This window comes from Corvus kubaryi, unplaced genomic scaffold (assembly GCF_017639235.1).
Source record: "Corvus kubaryi isolate FWS band 111438036 unplaced genomic scaffold, C.kubaryi_AGA036_p1.0 37334, whole genome shotgun sequence".
Classification (NCBI taxonomy): Eukaryota; Metazoa; Chordata; class Aves; order Passeriformes; family Corvidae; genus Corvus; species Corvus kubaryi.
Genome location: NW_024581108.1, coordinates 13,199,864 through 13,220,748, shown reverse-complemented (window position 1 = coordinate 13,220,748; position 20,885 = coordinate 13,199,864). Strand labels below are relative to the sequence as shown.

Sequence of the window (20,885 nt, the reverse complement as noted above, 5' to 3'; positions counted from 1 at the left end):
CTGAATTAGAGTGCTGACGAGAAAGGAAAATCTTTGTCTTTTCCTCTCAAATCCTATTTATTTTCTCTGTGAATTATTGTGGTAGACCACTGAGGTGCTGGGGACTGATGGACTAAATTGTGATGTTCCACTGTTAAAATAGTGTCCATGCACTGTTTAGTGTCATGTCTTGCTTAGGTAGATTGGGTATTTTGAATGATCTGTTACACTGATGAGCTGGGAACTCAGGTGTTTCTGGGGTGTTTGTCAATTAAGGATACACATTTATTGTTCACTGTTTCAGGCATTCCTCAGGCATGAACATGTAACTTCAGAGCACAATGTGACTGAATGCATTGAAGTAATTTTTTGTAGCAAGATTGGATGACCTTGGTCAAGTCTTGTTCTTACTGTATTATTCCCTTCCCTTATACTGTATTCTTTCCATGTAACGCAGGAAGAAATGTTTTGGGTTAGAAATCCAGTGTTCAAGGTGACAATTAATAGGGACTGTTGAATACAGAACTGTAGATAAGACTCCCTGCTACCTTTTGAGCATTAAATTGCTTTTAAGGGAAAAGAAGTCTTTGTTAGCCATTTTAGATGTAGCAGAGTTAGTCTTTCCTTTCTCCTTGCAATATGCAGCTGGTTTCATTGGAGAAGATCAGGCATTGTTTACCATAGGTAGTAGAAGGAGGCTAACTAGATCAGCACATAGTCTTGCTTGTCATCATGGGTTTTTTTTGTAAGGTCTCATAGCTAAAACTCATAACCAGATTTTCTACAATCTGGTACTGTAGCACTAACGTGGAGTTATTAATGTAAATCAGTTTTTGAATAAGCGTATTGAAAACTTAGGAATAACTCATATTGAATGCATGTGAAGATATGTTCAATATTGAAAACTAGAGCTGGATCTCATTGCAGATATGTAGAAAACGGTAGCTCTTGGATCATAAACAGTATTACTCTCATTCAAGTATTTTACTAATGCGGCTTAGACAGTTTTACTAATCACACTTCACTAATTAAATTCTTATGTTACAGATTATGGGAAGTTTGACTTTCTGGGTTTTTTTTAAATTGGGAAAGCCTTATGATGGGAAAGCACGTGGACACATGATTTCTCAGGAGACTAAGTAGTCTATTATATTGTACGAGTATATATGTACTCACCCTTGCCTTCTCTTGCCCCTCCTTTCCTCTGCAGAATGGCTCATATATATTACAGAATTACTTAGTTTCATAAACTGGGTTATGAAAGGCAGTGGGGGTGCTGCATGTATGGCAAGGTAGGTCACACAGGATTTATAGAAAGGACTGCCTGGTCCTGCTAGTTCCTTGGCATGTATGAGTTGTGCAGCTACGCCTGATGTTCCTTACCTCCCTGTGCCTCATCATCTTTAAAGCTAGTATAAATTTTGTTTCTGTAATAGGGATGTTAAAGCTTCACTGAGGTTGCAAGTGCTCTGTGGTGTTTCTAAAATTACTTAGAAAATTAAGTACTATACTCTAAAATACATCAGCATTAGTCTGAATGACTTTTAGCTAAAGAAAACATCCTTGCTTAGCTGGAAGGATCTCTGTGTTCTCCTTTGTCTTAATTGCCTGAAAAGCTGGATAGAACAGGAGGGAAAAGGCAGCTTTTGAGCATGCTGTGTCAGTTGTCTGGAAGCTCTTAAAGACCCTTTTTTGGCTTTTGAACATAAAACCTTGGGAAGGTTAAACAGAGTAGAGTTGGGACACAGCAGTCCTTTAGAGGTCTTTCTCTTCAAAGATGAAAGTATTTCAAGGAGCACGCTTGGAGCAGCTTTCTCTTATCTCTGGGGTGCTCTTGAGCAATGTTGCGGGGAGAGGGATGGCCAGCAGTGGCATGTATTCTGCAGCGGTCATGTTCTGTCTGTAAGAAGTTTCAGAAGCACAGAAGAACAAGGAAGCGAGGCGGGGGCACTAGGATATTGGGGACTTGGAGCACAGCTTATGAATACAGTAGGAAGAGATGCCCGGTACCTTTGCAGCGTTACAGGTTTGAACATTAACATTTCTATTCCTGATCTAGCCTTCTTTAAGGGTGCATATGAGAAGAATCTTAACAAGGTGAACCACTCTACTTCCAGCAGGGGGTTGGTTTTTTTCCTGTGGGAGATTGCAGTATGGCCCAGAGGTAGGGATTTAAGTTACAACTGAAATTTTCTGGGCAGCTTTTATTGCACTCTGAAATTCAAGCAAGATTTTGCTCTAGGGAGTTTCTCTCTGCCCCACCCACAAGCTGAAGCAATCAGCCATGCAGAGAAAAGGTTTATTAAGGTCTGAGGGGAAATAACTTATTTGCACAGGACAGCCACTCGCTGTGGTCTCCTTTTTCTGTTTACAAAGAAGTAACTTAATACGTCTTTTCCTGCTTCTACTCGTTTGGTTTGGGATTTGTTGTTGTTGTGAGATGCCACCGCCAGTCTCTGTATCACTGATAGATGGATGGTCAGAAGGATGTGGCTGACAGCAGTGTCTTTAGTCCGAGTGCTCTCTGGCTCCAGCTCATGTCTGGATGCCTTTCTCAGGTTTAGCTTTTGTTATGCTGATGAATAGTTGGAACTGCACTGTTCTTTTACTTGGAGCCACACAGAGTTTCTCAAATACGGAGGCTCCATTAAAATTTGTTTGCTGTGAAAATGTTAACTTATTCAAAAGAAAAGAAGAAACCTCAAACCCTATTGCATCAGTTTTCAAACTCTATTTCAATTTTTCTTGGGTTTTTAGATAAACATGCATTACTGATAATCTCGTATGAGCTGGTTAGTTTATTTTGAATTCTTTTTGCAGCAGCACACTGAGTTAAATTCTATGTCTGTAGGCTACAGCAACCTAAAGAGAGCAATATGTTACACAAAACACTTAAATTTGTCTTTTAAAATGCTCACAATTTCTTCTTAATTGAATAATTTCTGCTGGTTTTGGTGTTGCAAAGACATCAATATGTTTTCAGAAACTGTAGGTCCTTATAACAGTAGCTAAGTCGGTTTAGAAGGTCAAGAGCTCTTACTCAATTGAAAAAAAAAAAAGTAAAGTATTTGGCATACATTTTGCAACTCTTTTCTAGGGAGATGCTGGGTCTTACTGCAAGTGATGCTTTGATTATTGTTTTTATTTTTAACATAACTCTTTCCTCCCCCCTCCAATTTAAAAAGGCCTGCAAGGAAGTAATGACTTTGAGAATGATAAAGCACAGGTATGTCACTATCCACTTGAAGAAAGATGTCTCAAAATCTGGGAGCGCAGTGATATGTTACAGAAATAATGATAAAACTTGAGTCTCAGGAAGTCCAAAGCTTCTGGACAGACTGGGAGCAATCAGAAGGCTGATTTCATTTCACTTTTAGCCATTATTATTCATCATCCATTCTCCTGGATTATTCTGATTGCTTACTGAAATTATGCTGGTTAGTCTGTAGTGTGCGTGAAATAGTTTTATGATTTTTCCTTTGGGTGCTACAGGTGAAAAATTAATCCAAACTCGTCCCAAGCTTCTAGCTGAACTATCTCCAGGGCTTTTTTTTGGAGATCATGGTGGCAATTTTTTCTTCTTAACTCAGCAGGAGCTCCTTTGCAATTTTAATTTCTGCTGAATGCAGTGCATCCTTTGCGGACTTTTAGATTTATTTTCTTTTAGTTGCAAAAGAGTTTCAGCCCAATGTAAAAGATCTAGAGCTGGAATGTGACTGTCCCTTCATAATCACTTTGGGGTTGTGGTGTATCACTATCTAAATCAAGGTCACACCTTGTACCTCAGGGCACAAGGGCATGTGCCAGGGAGAGCCAAGCTTTAGCCGTCCTGTGCTCGGTTCGCTGTTGCCTGCTCCTCGCTGAAATATGTGCAGGGAAAAAGGTGCCTGTGACTGAAGAGCACTGTCTGTAGTTGGAAATTGGAAAAAGGGCTTATTTTTATGTATCAATAAACATAAAATCATATGGTCTCAGATATCGTTTCCTTCATTTCCCTGTGTGAGGAATCACAAGCACATTTGTGTTGTGAGAGGGATGGCCCATTTCTCTTAAAGAGGAGTCAAGTAAAGAAACCTGCTTGGCTATTTAATAATCTCCACAGATATACTGCCTTCCTTGAGAGCCAGAGAAATTGTTCCATAATGTTTGCTGTTAATTCCCATCTTTCTCTCCTGGAGGAAAAAACTGAGTGTCAGTCTTGTTGCTGTTAGTGTGCTCAGGGAACAAATTTATCATTGATTAGCATTGACTAATATACACTTTCTACTTCTGAAAATGATCAACATTTTGTAGAATTTCTGTATCTGGCATTTTGTGCTCTTCATCCTTTCCACTTCTCCTTGCCAAAAGGGTAAATGTATTTTTAAAGCCCTTAACATGCTCTAGTACTCATAAGAATCATAAGTGGCCCTTGGATCCTGCCACTTAAATTTTTACGTCGTCATTGTTACATGGTTTTAAAGTAACTTTAATTTCAGATATGTCAGCAATACATCCACACAGTCCTGTTCGTTTGTCTTGGAAAGACCAAGCCAATGTGACACCAGGCTCAGCCCTTTGCATCTGTGATTGCTGCAGTGTTCAGTGTTCTCCAGAGTTGTTTCACATATCTGTAATATGTAGAGCTAGTTTTCCACTTAAAAATAATTTGTTCTTTTATGGATGTTAATTTTTCTCTAGCTCCCCAAACTCTGTAATAGTCAGGGCTGAAGCATGACCTAGCTTCACACAGTGAGATATGGAAGAGGATGTGTGTAGTTACTCAGCTGGCTGGTGAGAGAGTAGAGTCATTAGCAAAAGGGAGCACTCTGCTGTCAAATCTTCTAGCACAGCAACTGCACTCTATCACTGTAATTATATTTTTCAAATGCAAATGATAGTTTTAAGAATTCTTCCTTTGGTATGTCGTTTACAGGAGCAGTTCAGTTTGTATTTCTCAGTAGGAGACAAATCTTGTCCGAGGATAAAGACAGGCGAAGGTCTCATCCATTGTTTATTCCCTTTTCTCTGAAGATGTTTATTGTGTAGAAATACAGCTAGCTGTGCAGTCATATAAAGAGCCTGCCTCACCAAAGAGGGTATTTTTTCAGCAAAGCAGCTGTTACTGCCTCTCTCATCCAAGAAGAACAATCTTTGTGTAGCAGGAAGGCAACGCCAGAACCATGGCAGGGAGCAGACCTGCTCAGCCTTCCTGCTGAGAGGAGTTGCCGTGTTGTTCTCAGCCACTCCATGTTTCAAATCCCCAAGAAATATGGTAGTGCCCTAGATTTAATTTTACTATGGTTCGTCAAGGTAGAGAAACGCAGGTTGTGTCAGATTTGTGGAGTCAGAAAAGCATAGCCTACTCATCTACAGGTCCAATTTCTTATATTCAGTAAAAATGTTCTCCAGTTGGTTTTTTTCATGCATCTTAGTGCAAATACATCAATAACACTCATACTTTCAACCTTAACACATACCATTATTTGGCATCGTGTTTAGCGATCGTTGACCTTGAGAGATTCCATCCCAGAAACCTGCCAAATTCCCAGCTACAATGCAGGTGTACTGTCAGTTTTTACTAAAACCTTCCGTCCCTGTGTGAAGTAAAATTTGGTATTCTAAATTATTGGTGTTCAGGTACTGATGGATTTTTTTCTCTTTTTCTTCCAAATTCTCTGTTACTCCAGCTATGAAGATGAATAATGCAGACCACTGGTTTCGATGATCCTGGGCTTTTATAACTGGATTCATTAAGGAATACAAAGAAAATTCTTACAGGGATCAATAATGGTGTCTTCTGGCTGCAGAATGCAAAGTTTTTGGTTTCTGCTCATTATCAGCTTCCTGCAGTGTACTGAAGGTAAGCTTTAGTTTATTTTTTACTTGAGTTTGCAGATGAGTTAAATGGACTGTACAATTAATTTCTGTTAGGTAACGTGAAGTTTGAGGATGTAAAACTAAATGTATCTGTAGCATATTCTAGGTTTAATATATAAAACTCAGATTGTCCCTTTTTAATGACGAAAAAAGAAAATAGATTTTTTGGGTTTGGTAGTCTGATATGTTGAAATTGAAACGCAATGTTCAGGCAAGTGAAATATTAATAGCCTTGATTGGTAGGTGCCTTATTTTTGGATTCTTCCTTCTTATCCTTCCTTATCTATTCTCATCGCACAACCATTTAAAAGGAATGTATGCATATGTTAGATGTGATATAAAACAACTAAATGAAATACCCATTTTACTTTTTTAATTTGGCTCACTAAAAATGAAATGGCAAACACTTCATTAAGATTAGTGCTATGCAAGTTAAATTTCAGGAAATAAAACTCAAAGTTCATACAGAAATAGCATCCACTTGAAAATATTTTTGCTTTTCTTAGAAAAAGGAAAAAAATACTTCACTGCTATCAAATGTGTTTAAAATAGCTGTTAAATTTAAGAGATGAGGAAGGAAAAAGATTTTTTTAAAGAAGTTGCATTATCTATTCTTTATCTGTTTTTCTTCATAAACTATACTTCATCCAGTTAGTCTGTCTCCACAGCTGTTCTTGTAGCCCTTTTAATAAACAGAGAAACACAAATGAATGAACAGAAAAACATTATTTATTAATTCTGAATTACAAATATTCGTCAAGAACTTGAGGCTATTTTTGGGTGTAAGCATTTTAATTGGCTAGATTGCAGGTGAAAAGATTGGTTTAGTAATAAAATAGCATCTCCATGCCATCTCACATTATTCAGTAGTTGATATATAATATGTAGACTTCCTTGCTGCATCTTTGTCATGATGTCACCAGCTTTTAAAGCAGATACACACCTTACTCTGTCAAAATTCTTTGAATTTTAAGGCTAGATTTTCAGAAATACTTCAGGAAAGCTACCCTGCCTGCCCTTCTCTTTTTTTCCTAAATCTGTATAAGTAAAAAGGAACTATTATATAAATGAAAAGTCCCTAAAAATGACAAAACCCGAGATTAAAAAGTCAAATATTTTACGCAGCCTTCCACGCTCACTGTGTAATTTCCTAAGCTTTCCTCCTAGACTTGCACAGCTTGGGTTGTGCGTTGTGCCGACAGACGAGCTTTGCTGGAATAGGTCGTTCATCTGCATGTGTGAACATACACATCTCTCAGGGAGTGTGTCCTCAGAGTCTTCATGGAGGTTTCTGAACTTGGGGAAGTCTCATTTCAGTTAAATAGCTTTCACAGTCAGTTTCCCATCCCTCCCCTCCTTAAATATTGCCAGGATATAGTAGGAAACTGGCATTTCCTGTGCACATCTCAGATGGTTTCATCCTTGGTGGGACTCCTGATCTGGGAGCTGCTGTACTCGCTGCTCTCTCAGTGTCTGTCCAGGCTGTGGACTTGGCTGTAATCTTACTGGTATAAGAAAGTAAGTACAAGGTAAAATGCTTTTCAGCCTCTTTCTGAGGTAAGAAAGGTAAATGAGGATTAGGAGATTGGAGTTATAAACTTTATGACTGGCTGGTTTGGTAATAACTGGTGCTAATTATAAATGCACTTACATTGCAAAAGTGGTTGCACTAGGTGAAACCTAAGGTGTATGAAGTGGAGACATCTATCTGTGCATTTTTTTCTGAAGTTTTGAAATACTATTTTTTTTTTTTTTTATTGCAATTGTTTCAAATCCCTCTACCTAATGCATTTTACATGCATTCAGGTACTTGCAGTTTAATTCTTTGTGGTGGTTGAAAACATTTGAAAGCAGAAAGGAAAACAGGTGAACTTTCTGTGGTTCCATTACAGTTGCAAACAGCAGGCTGTAAAGAGTGTTTTATCTGCTGAGTTTGGAAAGGAAAAAGTCAACTGGGAACTTCTGCAGATGGAATTTTTGCCATTTGCAGAGAGTTAATTGTCATTGTCATCTGCAATATTTCAAGTTCATTTTGTACTGTCCCTGTTTTTCTTGCTTTTAGTAGCCAGTAGCAATCTTCTGATGCTTCAGTTGTGAATTTACTTTTTTAAAGTCTATACAAGGGCTGCTTTTTCAGCTACAAGAAACAGGGAAGGAAATTGGGAGCAGATAACAGAATAATACCAAATTAATTGTAAATTCTTAAAATAAATGAAATACTGGGGCTCTGTATACTGGAAATGAATATTAATATAGAGTTGGCTTCCAGCCACAGAAGAAAAATGAATACTGCATTATTACACTTTCTCACAAGATTACATTGCCTTCTGCTTCAGTAATAAGAGATGCCAAGTATAACATGCTTTAGTAGCACTTCATGCCTGGAAGTACGAACATGAACAAAGGTTAAAATAAGAGCATCTAACTTTTGCTAGAAATAAGAAAATCTTTAATTCTCTTGCTTGGAACGTAGGTTTTTTTATAGAAATCTGATGTGTACATGTAGGTTGTTACAGTTACTGGGGGAGATAAAACCTGGCTAAATTCCCTGCTGTTACATTTTAATGTTTCTGTACAGTTTAATGGAGACGAAGGCGGGGGAAAGAATCCTGGGTATGGACAAGTGATTCATTTGTTCACATAATGAAACATTTTCCAATCAAGAAAAGGCTTCATTACTCTCACAGCCTTAACTTTAACTCACCAGGGAATTAGCAAGCAGGCACAGTTATACGAAGGCTGTAATTTTCTTTTAGTGTTGCCTATCCAAACAGGAATCGTATCTTCAGATAAGAAGGTCTTGGTTTTCCTTTTTGTTTTTCCTGGCTATGCAGTCCAGATGGGATTGCTCTTGAAACAGTCCATTCCTGCAGGTAAAATTCACCTGGAACAGACAAGTGCTGACAGCTGGGCGGGAAAACCACACTGAGTTATTACACAGTGCTGGTTCACCTGATCAACAACAGGTCAATATTGTTGTGTTTGTTGTTATTGCCATCAACAGCAAGCATTGCGGCCCTAAATGAGGAAGAGACAAGAGGCTAGAAAAAGGGATGAAAAGCTCAAGTCACGAGCTGGAATATTAATCTTTTCTGAAAGTTTCCTGTGCCTTTTTCTAGCATGTTTTATACAGGCATGTCTTTCAAACTACGGTTCTATTGCAAAAGGCAGACTGAAAGGACAGTCCTTGGGAAGCAGTTTGGCTGGACGTGGTGGCCATGTGAGGCGTGGCCTGGGGACCCAGGGCAGAGCAGAGCTCCCTCTGTGCTGTGCCAGAGCCTGTGTCTGTCCCACGCTGTCATGGTTCTGGTCTGCAGGAGGGGCTTCCTGCTCTGCCCTATGCAGCTGAGTCCTGCACCTTTACTTACCTGTTTCCTACAAACTCTAGGAAATTAATTACTTTTGACACCACCTATTTTTTTCCCTCATTTTTTCCCCCTTCCTAAGGGTGAAATCATCTAACAAGTTAAAAATTATCTGAGAAAATACAGAAAGCCAGAGAGTGAGATCACACATGTCTTGTTTCCATAGCAAAGCAGAGTAGAAAGCTTATTATATGTATTATTGGTTTCTCTTCAAGCAAGTTAAGACAGATACACTAATATGCAAATGAAAAAAAGATGTCAGAGCTTAACATCATGGTGAAGATTTGCTTTTGGACTGTGCAGGTTTCAGTATTTTAAGCTTTATCTTGTTTACAAAGTCCACCTTTTTGACTAGCTTCTGATGCCGTTTGTTTTTATTCTCTTCTGCTGCTTGAAAAGCACAAGTGCTTGGGAAGTGCTGAAATAATTTTCTTTGCTAGCATTCTATTTTAATCAAGGTTTAATACAATTTAAATTCATTTTATTATGAATTATTATCTATGCTTTGTCCAAAGGAAGAAGCATCATGCTTTCATTATCTATTTAATTCTGTTTTCCTAAATTGAATTAATGTTATTTAAGGAAATCCAGCTTGTCTTTGCTTCTGGATGTTTGTTTTAATGAGCATTACGCTGAAAAGTATATCTTCCTGTAAATTCCAGTTATGCCAGCCAAAGAGCTGAGTGCTGAATTGGAAGCTGTTTTAAGTGCATATTCAATGTTAGTGCATTTACTAAAGAAAAGACATACTAAATTCAGATAACGTACTGTGGGCCACTACAAAGATATTTGCTATTTTAGTGTATTATTCAGCTCTTCACCTTCCTGTCAGGCCACTCGGACATGGAGTGTCTAAGGCACATGGCACACGTACTGAACAAACTATAAAAGCACGTCAGCTTTCCTACACCTTTACTAGGGAGTATTAGTAGGATTTTGCCGAGGATAAAAATCATAAAAAACTTGTACCATGGACTTGAGTAGAAATCAACTTCTGTTAATTAGTGGATTAAGGTTCTGCAAGGAGTGAAATCCATTATGGAGTCACACCAGAGCAAATAGGAGCACTAATTTAGTTTCTAGCCAGGGAATTTATCACAGTGAGAACTCTCTGTCAGGCACCCAGTTAGCAGGAACTACTTGGTTTACAGAGGTTGCAAAGCATCTGTAAGCATGCCCAGCATGCTAAGGCCACACAGGTATTGCCTGCCCTTTAGAGCATCAGTCAGATAAGCCTAATACTATCTTTATTTATATCATGTATACCTGATACGGTTTAGGATTCTTTAGCAAATTTTTGTTTTCCTAATTGGTTAATGCAGATTATGCAGAATTTTTTGAAGAAAGCAACTGCTGCACTGGGTCCTGTTTTCTGTCCTGAAAGATCATGCCATTTTTCAGTGGGATTTTCTGGTGCATACTTACCTGGCATACTTACTTCTTTTCTGAGGGAGGCCCAACATATCTTCTAAAAAGAAAATTGATCTAAACTGCAAGACCAAACTTCTTCTTAAAGAAGAATGTCTGTTAAGCTTTTCAACTGTATTTCCAGAAAATAGAGACTGACAGACTGCCCAGAAAATCCAGAGATGCTTTAACATGCTGGCAGTGAAATAACCTTTTATATATTCCCAGAGCAGTGAGGTCTGCAGGATTCTATGCTGTAATATTACATTTTTGAAACCAAAGCAAAACCACCACTATTTTAAAATGTAGAAGAACCATGTAGAAGGATGCATGAAGAACCATTTTAAATACTGTACTTACATTTAAATGAAAATTTGCTAGGAAGTGTTAATGTAGGAGTCTTACAATTTAAGCAAAGAAAAGAGTATAAATGCATAATTACTATGAGATGAGTAATAATATTACTATTTTGATGTGCTGTCTTCTCAGTTACTGAAAAACATTCTCCTTTATGAGGGGAGATTTTGCATGTTGTTGGGCTCTGTATTCAGAAGAAGAAAAAATCCCTGTAATGTGTAAACTGTTAGAAATTCAGTGTGTTGTGCTAAGGGCAGATGCTGTATTTTTAGAGCCCTCTAAGATTCTACTGGAGTTTACTTTAGTTTCTGTAACCTTGGTGGGTCTCAGTGGGCGAGGTGAGCTGTGCTGATGACCAGTGCAATGAGAGGGGATTGACTTAACCTTCAGCTGACCTGCTCTGACATCATTGCCTAAGGGGCTTTTTTTGTTGTTAAATATAAATCTGGGAATATTTTAGATTAGTTTATTATTATAAGGGACCTTTGCAGGAACACAGTACCAGAATTTGGACACGTCTTTTACAAAGCAAATAGGCTTTATTAGTATTCTGTGACTGAATATGGGACAATATATGATTTAGTTTTTATTAAGAGTTGTGTTTTAAAAATCTTTAATTATTTGTCATTTCTGGTTTTTTTCAAGTGGAAGAATGCTGCTCATCTTAGTAACAAAGATTTTTATATAGTTTTAACATTGTTTTATGTTGTACTTTCAGGTCATAGTGTAAAATGGAAGTATAATTGCCTGAAGTATCTGATATCAATGAGTGCCTCAGCACTGGCTTTCTTATTACATTTAGTCTCCTTATGATCAGATTATAAAAATTATCATAAAGTATAATGATTTTAGATTTAATATTTGTTGCCAAGTTCTACAAGCACATAATGGGTTTTATACTTGCAAGTAGATCCATGGATGCTCATGGCCTACCTCTGTGAGTAAATGGCACAGAAAGTAATAGTCTGTGCTAATTGTATATTGCATGGATGGGTGTCTTGATAGCAGGAAGCATATGTAGGATGAAGGCAGAAAAAGGACTTACACAAATGGCTCTAAAATATGTTTCATGTATGTGCCTGCTTCCATGTTTGTGATAGCGTTCCAGATTGTGTTACATGAGGAAGAGGAGATAAAACCATTCACAGAGAGAAGTTCTTGGCTTGTCCACCCATACTCCCATTACAAAGGCACTTCATAGGATGGGAGCTCCTAACAATGGTGAAGACACACTTAAAAATTGTCTGGCCTTTTGCAGTGGTTAACTGGTGTTATTTTTACTCATCAGTGTTGTTTTTGTAGAAGAATATTTATAGTTGCTCCTTGTGATTTTGTTTTTTTTGTTTATTATGTTTGGGTAGATATTTCAAATGAGACTCCTGAATGCTGGATACTTTTCTAATCATAATTCATTTTTTTGAGGAATACTAAACTTTTTACATTTTTAACACAGGATATATTTTGTATGTATGCCTCTGTAAATGAGCCATACCTGAAATCCAGAGACACAGTATGATAAATTGAATATGCAGTTCTTTCTGACAGTAGGAGCTGAAAAAATCCTTTTGCGCAAGGCATTCCACATTTCTGCTCTTCCAGGAAGTCTCAAACTACTCCATTGGCTTTCAAAACCCAATTGTGCTAAAGCTCTGTCTGTTTCTATAAGCTCTACCTCCTTGCTTTCATTTGAAGTATAAAGAAATGGAGCTGTATGAATGTTAGCTCTGCTTATAGCTCCTTTCGGTCAGGGAGACAATTCATACATGTCCCAGTGACTTTAAGGCAACCCATGTAAGTGTACATGAGAGTGTTGGTAGTGGTAGGGGATATTCCCTGGTTGTTCCTTCTGAGCTTGGACCAGTCCAGGTGGTTGGGAATGTTTCATTCTTTTTGTTTTCTCAATTTATACTAGTATAATAATCCCTGATGTTTTCCTGGTGTATAAAAGATGTGTGGGAGAGACTAGTTGGGAAGCAAAATGAATTTTTTTCATCTGTTGCCTGAGCAACCCATACATGTGAGAAACCCAGGGGGACCACATAACTTTCAGTTGTTGGATACAGTGCTCAGCGAGTTTTATGAGGGATCTTGACGATGGAAGGAAAGCTGGCTTTTGTGTTCTCCCTTGTCAGGGATTTTGATGTCTCTCTCAGGAGTTAGGTAGTTTTGTTCTCTTCCAGCAGAAAGTACAATTAATGCAAGGTGCTGTTGGAGCAATTTTCTTGTTAAATTTGAATTAGGTAATTCATTTAGGAAACCTGAGAGGAAGTTGACACTGAATCCAGATTTGCCTGTGTGCTGCACTTTTAGTTGGAAAAGAAATGGGAAATGTTTGCCTTTTATAGGCTTCAGTGCTGTTTCATATCACTTCTGTTTTAACCATCCTTTGAATGAGCTTCAGTCAGATTTTCCTGTGTGCCACTGATCCTGTTCATGTGACTATATCTGCCTTCCACAGTATTTCTCCCATTGAGCTTATTTGCTTAGGCTTGTGAATTGCCTCTAATTGCAAAGTGTTCCTGTAAGAATTAAATGTCTATTTATTCTGCAACACTGTAACATTGACCATTGAAAGTCTATTGGAAGAGTCTGGGTTTCTGGCTGAGGACTGATCATGCTTTTCATTGGCTTAAGATAAATATGCTTTTAGTAAATAAAACTGAACAGTTTGTTGCTTACGCTTTTGCATCATTTAATTTGCAACAGATGAAACTGGTATGCGTGAAGAGTGAGGCATAGAAAGTACTAGAGGGCAAACGGGTGGTTTGTGATGTGGATTATTACCCATAAAGATGGACAGGGTCCACAAAACATCACTTTGTGTATTAATGCACCAGCTGGAAAAAAAAAAAAAAATATCAACACGCTATATCATGCATAAACTGCTTGGTTTAGGCCTTCAAATCGTGCTCAGTAATCTTCTCTATCTTTATGCTAGTCTAAAGATCTATATATGTATGTATATCTTCCTATATATAAAAGGCATCAGTACATTTTAAAAAATTCACAATACAAAAGGCTGGAAGTCATCCATATGTAAACTTGTCTTGAAGGATTTATGATACAGCATTTTGTTCTGCAGTGTAAACTGGGTGCCTACAGAAAAACAGTCAGAAATACATCTAACCAGCAGCCTTTCCTTTACTGGTTACATAGTAATCTAAAAATGTAGCAATTATCTTCTGTTTTATATGTAACAATATAACAATTATTTTTCTGTACAAATTGTTTCAAATTTCAACACTGATAAGTCAACAGAGTCCTAACTCAGTCCAGAGAACAATTCCTGTTATGATATTTAATCTCATCTCTTTGATGCATTATTTTCTAGGTCTTAGATTTGTCATGGATCCATTTTAACTGTATTTCTATGTTGCCTTCTTTTTACAAAAGGTTTTTTGAAGTATGAAGAGAGACTTTCTGAATATTTGCTATTAAAAATTTGTCATCATGTTAATGTCACTTGACAGACTCAGTGATTCTGACTTTATTTACCTCAGAGCCTCATCTGTTTTGATACTTTTTATTTCCTTTTTTTATGTGGCTGATTAAAAAATAAAATAGGAAAATCTAGTGACAATAACTGGGAAAAACTAGTAAAGAAAATCTTTGGTCAAGGTATGAATGATTATGACATAATCAAAATTCATTCTCTTGATCCTGTTTCCATCTGGAGCAAGGGATCAGGTTGTAACAGAGGGGGGAAAATGGTGCATTTAGAAGCATTCAAGGATGTTAAGCTACAATAAAACCCTGTAACCATTTAAATGACAGCAGCTGACTATTTGAATTAACTTTGTGTTTGGCTTAATTTTGGGGCCTAATTATTCCTAACTTACGTGAGTAGATTTCAATTATACAATACTGCAGGGACTTGTAGCTAAGGCAACTAAAGGAATCATTTTACATAAAGTACTTTTGTTCAACTGATTAGGCAGGTAAAAATGGAATGATAGAAAAAGGGAATTGTCTGATAAGGGCCAATGAATTGTTACCAATGACATTACGAAGAAATAACACAAGGAAATCTCATTCTTGAAGATTTTGAGAATTTTTGGCAACATGTTTATATCTTGATAGGGTGGTGTTAACTGCTCACAAGCAATTCTCCTGAGTGTTAACAATATCTCTATCAGTAAAAAGACAATGCATATTTTTTTGGTACCTTGGTTTGGCCTCATGAGGTGGATTTTCCCTAGAAGCTTGTTAACTAAAAATTTTGTTCTTAGAAGGACGTTTTAATATATATTTATTTATGCCAGTCAAGCATTTAAATGGGCAAAAGATGCTATGTTCACTGCATGATATTTAATGATTTAGATGTAAAATCATTTTTAGACGTACAATTCATCTCCAACATCCCACTTATTTACAATTACTGTTCCATGAAAATAGTTCTCAATTATGATGCATTCTTAAGAAAACCTGGAGGAATTAAAAGTGGAGGAGGTATTGGAACAAAAGCCTCTGGAATCAATTCCCATTTTAATGCCCACACACACATATACCCTTCATTGGGAGTTAATTTTTCAACAAATTACCTGCATAGTTAGAGCTTAAACCTGGGTAGTTTTATGCATAGATATAGGTATATGTATAGATATATTTTGACAGCGTGAACATATATGCTCAGCTAAAATTTCCTTTTTATTTTTTGAGCATTTATAAAGTCATGCCTCCTGAATTAGATCTGCAGCATAGGTAGGTGTCTCCTTTTGATGATAGTAGACTAACTTCCCTAGACTTAGAATCCTTAATTTTGTTTTTCCTCCCTTTTCCAAGCTCAACTTTTTTAGTTTCCTCAACCAATGTATTGAAGGTTACAAGAGTGCTTATTCTGCTGACAACACAATAGCATGTCTGCAACCTAAGCTATTAAGTCTGTTTTTAGAGCTGTCAGCTTTGCATGTGTCACTTGAATATACACCTAGACCTTACAGTCAGATACTTTAGGAGAAGCACTTTAGTTGTTTTCTGTGTTTGTTGTGTTTAGGAGGCCAGAACTTGGAGTACCTCTGATGAGGGTAATGGAAGGCTTTGATGCTGCTTAAAGGGAGGAAAAAAAACCCACTCATAAAGCATATGGTTAAAATGTATAACATCAATTTCTAGATTAGATCCCAAATAAATACTTAAAACAATAAAATTAGACAATAATAAATGCACGTGCATCTCTTTCCTCCCCCTTGAGAAATTCCAGTTTTCTATGGAAAATGTGTATTTTTGATCATATGTCTGCTGTTAACATATTAAAGTTACATGCTTTCAGATAGTACTGCTGACAAGTTATTTAGGAAAGTCTCTGGAGCGTGGGGAGACGTGTAACAGCTTCTCTGTGTCTGGTGTTTGCTTTCCAAAGTGAAAGTATTAAGATTTAATTATCAGAAGATGTTTGCCGTGGGCAGTGTGCCTTGGAAAGCCCATCCGTGTGCCTGGGCAGGGGGACATTCCTGCCCTGGAGCTGACATCACAGAGGGTACCTGCACACGGGTGGGGTGAGCCACAGGACACTGAGCTGGAGGATTTCCATCTGATGGTGGTCCAAAGTGTTGGCTCCTGCTCTGTCACCCCATCACCTCCCTTGTAGTCTCTGGCACCCCTGTGGTGGACTGATGCAGGAGGCAGGACTGGCAGGAGACAGCCTTTTGTTCTCTTTTAGGAAGAATTTTCCCCCAGCCTCTTCCCTGAACCATGTCACCCAGGCATTGGACAACTGGGAGAGGTGTAGGTCATGGTGGAGCTGTCAGAGTGCTTCACCCTTAAATAGATGAAAAACCAGTGAGATCCATGCATCCACTGAAGCTTGGGAAACCATTGTGCCAGTTGAATGGGCATTTTCTTTTCAAGGGAGAAAAATGATCTAAAATGTGTCATTCTTTGTTAGAATACAGTACCAGTTTGACACTTAACGTGATTAATGTTCCTTTGTGGGACACCGTCATTTAAAGTCAGGGTATCTAGAGCCTGAATCTCCTTGATTTAGTTATGAAGATGGTGAAGGGTATCCCAATGTCTGCAAGGGTTTACAAGTGCAAATATGAAGACAGCCTTTGTGTCTTTATAAGGGTGTGGTTGGGTTGATTCAGAGTTGCATCTGATTTTGTGTCCTGAGGAGGGAAACAAGGTTTTTCCAAATGGTTCATTTTCCAGATAAGCTAGCCTTTTCAAGACTACTTTAGGCATTTTAAGAGTGCAAGTACTTTTACTGGAACAGAAATTGCCATTTAAGAAATAAGAAGAAATTTTTTTTTTTTTTTTTAAGAAATAAGAAATTGTACATTTCTTAATTATCCACTGTCATTGAGGACCAGTAGGTATTTCTTGACTCACTGCTTAGGATTTAAAAAAAATACTTAATTTGTGGTTTTAGGTTTTGGAGTGCATTAGTGTGGCCATTAATCTCCTTGTCTTTTGTCAACTTTACTTTTTAAAGAGATTATCACAGAGAATATTTCTCCATCTCTCACTTCTCAATGCATTTTCAGATCATTTAAGGAGTATGATAAATAAAACTGCTGCCTGGTAAATTTTGCCATCCTGTTCTCTCCCTCCACCCTCTCCATCATCTTTTTCTGATGATCGGCGCCACCTCACAGACCTCAGCTGTGCATAGGAAATCATTCTGCTTCTGTGCATTGTCTTGCTTAGCCTTAGTTGGTCACCTAATTCAGCAAACTTGTCACTTCTCACACAAAAGAAGCTTCCTACTTTTGTTGTACTTTAGAAATTTCTGGTTGTGAAACCACTGGAAAGCATTTTGGAAAAAAACACCTGTGAGTTTCAGATGTGTACAGAATATGGGCATGGAGAAGCATACCACAGAGTCAAGAGACAAAACCGTCATAATTTGCCAGTTTGTTTAATTTTTTATATTGGTACAAGTCATAGTGCCAGATACTTTCCTTTAATTTTGCAGCACAGCTATAAATTTTGCTGTATCTAATTGCAACAAAGTTTTTCTGCTCAGCAATTTTTTTATTCTTGCTGAGCAAGTAGTGTGTTTATATGAAAAATACTTTGATATATAAATTTGGTTTATGGATGTTTAAGGGCTTAAAATTTTCCCTTTAAACACGAGCTTAATTTTTTATATGTTTTTTTAATGGAAAGATTTTATGGCCAACACATGCCCCATGAGAAAAGGAAGAAGTTACAGATGGTCCAGAGTAGAGGGTCTGTTTCATACATAAAAACTTCATGTCAGCATTTCAACAGAGCAGTTTCTTAGGGTACCTCTGTTATCACTGACACTTTCACATTGACAAGCATATGGGATGTAATGCTGAATGTGTAAATTGAAATGATCACATCTAGCATTTCCCTGTACCAGGTGCCAGCTTGCTGCTGCAGCTCTGCACTTAATGTTGAAGGAGGAGTGCTAGGAACAGTTTCATTTGCTAATTACCTCTTATCTCCAGCACATAGTCCTTGGGCAAACAGCTTACCCAGGTGTTTTTGAGAACACCTATCTGGACAGCGCAGGACTGCAGGTGGTCCTGTGGTGACAATACAGAGTGCAGAACGTGTAAGAAATCTCCATCCATCTGTGTATGAGGTTTTTTTCTCTCTTTTTTTAAATCTTCAGTGAAGAGCAGAAGATAAATTTGTGAGAATTTTTCTGTCCTTATGAAATTTGTGAGTGTGAAAAGCAGAAGACTGCTATTCCACAGCCCAAGAAAGATGTATGCATGTGTGTGTTATGTTTGAGGGGTTTGTGATAACAAACCTGATTGTCTTGTCTTGTGATTGCAGTGGAAAGAAAAGAACGTGCATGCCAGTAAGAGTTTTGCAAGGACCTGCAAATTAAAATAAATAAAACATGGTGGTTTAAGGAAGAGGTAGAATCTAAATTGCGTTTCAGTACTTCTTTTCCAGGATCCAGTTTAACAGGATTATATAATTTTACTAATAACACTTTGATCTGTCATTTATACAAAAAGGCAGGCTTTCCAAAGCATTTGTCTTACATGTTCTTTTTGGGCTAGACTTAATCACTTGCAGAACTGATAATATTTTCTCATTCTTTAAAAATTCACATTACAGTCTTACGCTTAATAGGACTGTGGTTTGGGTACAGAATGTTAAAAGGAACCATTTAATTCATAATCCAGTAATTCAGACAGCTAAATTATCCCTCCCTTTACCTGATATTTATTAAAATGAATCTAAAGAAACTTCAGAAATGTTGCTGTCATCCAATTGCCCTTTTAGGTTACTTTAATGCTGTACAGAACATTCCTTACTACGAGTAAGTGCAACATCTGTTTGTTTATGATTTCTCCTTGCATTTTTCTACCCTTCTTGTAGAAGTTACAGTTTTCATTCTTAGGCATTCTATGCAGTCTAAAATTCATGGTCTTTACTCATGAATCTGAGTGAACTGAGCATCTCAGTTATATATATTTGCCCAAGACAATTTTATTAGTAGTTGCACCTTCACACTTGTTTTATTTCTTGCCTCTACTTTTTAAGTTAATATTTACTAGCACTCAGGAGCTGTTGCAGAGCAACTTGTTAATTAAGGATAAAACACCCCACACCTGACAAGCAAAACCAAGAAAAAAAGCCCCCCAAAACCAGTCTTTCCAAAGGGAAAACGAAGCCCTAACCTGTAGTCCCAAATGCAATGAGGCTGGAGAAATACCTGAGCATGCAGTTACTCTATGCAAATCAGGCTGCCTGAAACCTCAAGGTGTGGGGTTTTGTGTCATGGAGTAGATCTCTTCTCTTTGCATGTCTGAGCTACTGCCAGTGCATGTTCTGTGCACAGGTCAGTTTGCTTCACAGGCTTGGGGTTACAGTGTCCCCATTTCTCAATGGGTTCAGTCCCAGGAGTTCTCTGCCCTGCTCTGGAATGGGGATGTTCCTCCTGCACCCCCCAGCCTGGACTGCTGGATCCCCCCCACCCCAGTGGCCCTATGCTGACAGGAGTTGGGGCTTGGCCCTAGTCCAGCACCCACCTGAGTTGTTTCCAAGCCCCAGGAGTGGCTGGGCATTGATGGGGACATGCAATGCAGTTTTATGATGGATCAAATTAACTGTGAAACTATTTCCTCAATCTCCCATCAGTGCTCTAGTTTTTACAAAGCTTCAATTTTCTGTCCTAAGAGCAGGTATTTTTAAAAGTGTTGATAATGCTTAGAGATGGAGGCAACTACTTCATTGTAGGTGCATGCTGTAGGTTCTTAGGTGTTACTGAAAGTGTGTTAATGGATGCCATTAGGCATTGTACCTGTATTTTAGGTGCCTAAAACATAGTTATGAGACTGTGAGAGTGGTGTTTTCCAGCTCTTGTTTCTGCTGAAGTTCATTAACCTGAAGGAAATGGGGAAATAGCAAAGACCAAAAAGCATCTTGAGCCTAGGAATTTATTCCAGGCCTCTGAAAAACTCATTTACCTTGTTCAAGGGGTCAGTTCTTTCTATGACTCCTAGACCAGGAAAAACAGGTTTTTTCAGAGAATACCTCCAGGCCAGGTAAGGCCCCAGACCTTTTAATTCTGATTTTCATTATAATGGCTTTCCCAGTCCTGGCATGAATAGACATCTGGGAAGCTGATCTGTTCATCCTGAAATAGCCTGAGCAGAAAGTCAGATCAGCCATTTCTCATTTATTGTCTTTATGATATTTGTTGTAGCAGTTTCTTAAGTTTTACTGTGAGATTTATGAGCTCAGCAGTGGTTGATCATGTAGAATCAAACTGAATTCAGAGAAAACTGGACACTTTCACAAAACCACAATTTTTTCACTCCTTTCCAAAACTCATAATACAAAAACATGCCTGTAAATTAAATAAATGGGAAATATTCATAGTGAAATATTTTATATTGGAAAAATATTAAGTGATTTTTAAGAGTAATATGTATGACATCATATTTTAAGAACAGTGGTTCTTCAAATTAAGAAAAATATTAAATA

The 20,885-nt window shown here is 37.8% G+C and overlaps 1 protein-coding gene across 26 annotated transcripts in view; it reads left to right on the top strand.

Moving 5' to 3' along the window:
* The window catches only part of ADGRL2 (adhesion G protein-coupled receptor L2), a 384,708-nt gene that overhangs the window by 254,089 nt on the left and 109,734 nt on the right, over window positions 1–20,885 (top strand). For all 26 annotated transcript variants that reach the window (XM_042030361.1, XM_042030366.1, XM_042030367.1 and 23 more), the window contains one exon: window positions 5,649–5,821. In XM_042030361.1, the coding sequence (XP_041886295.1) occupies window positions 5,749–5,821 (73 nt within the window). In that variant the 5' untranslated portion in view covers window positions 5,649–5,748. The remainder of the gene's footprint in view (window positions 1–5,648; window positions 5,822–20,885) is intronic.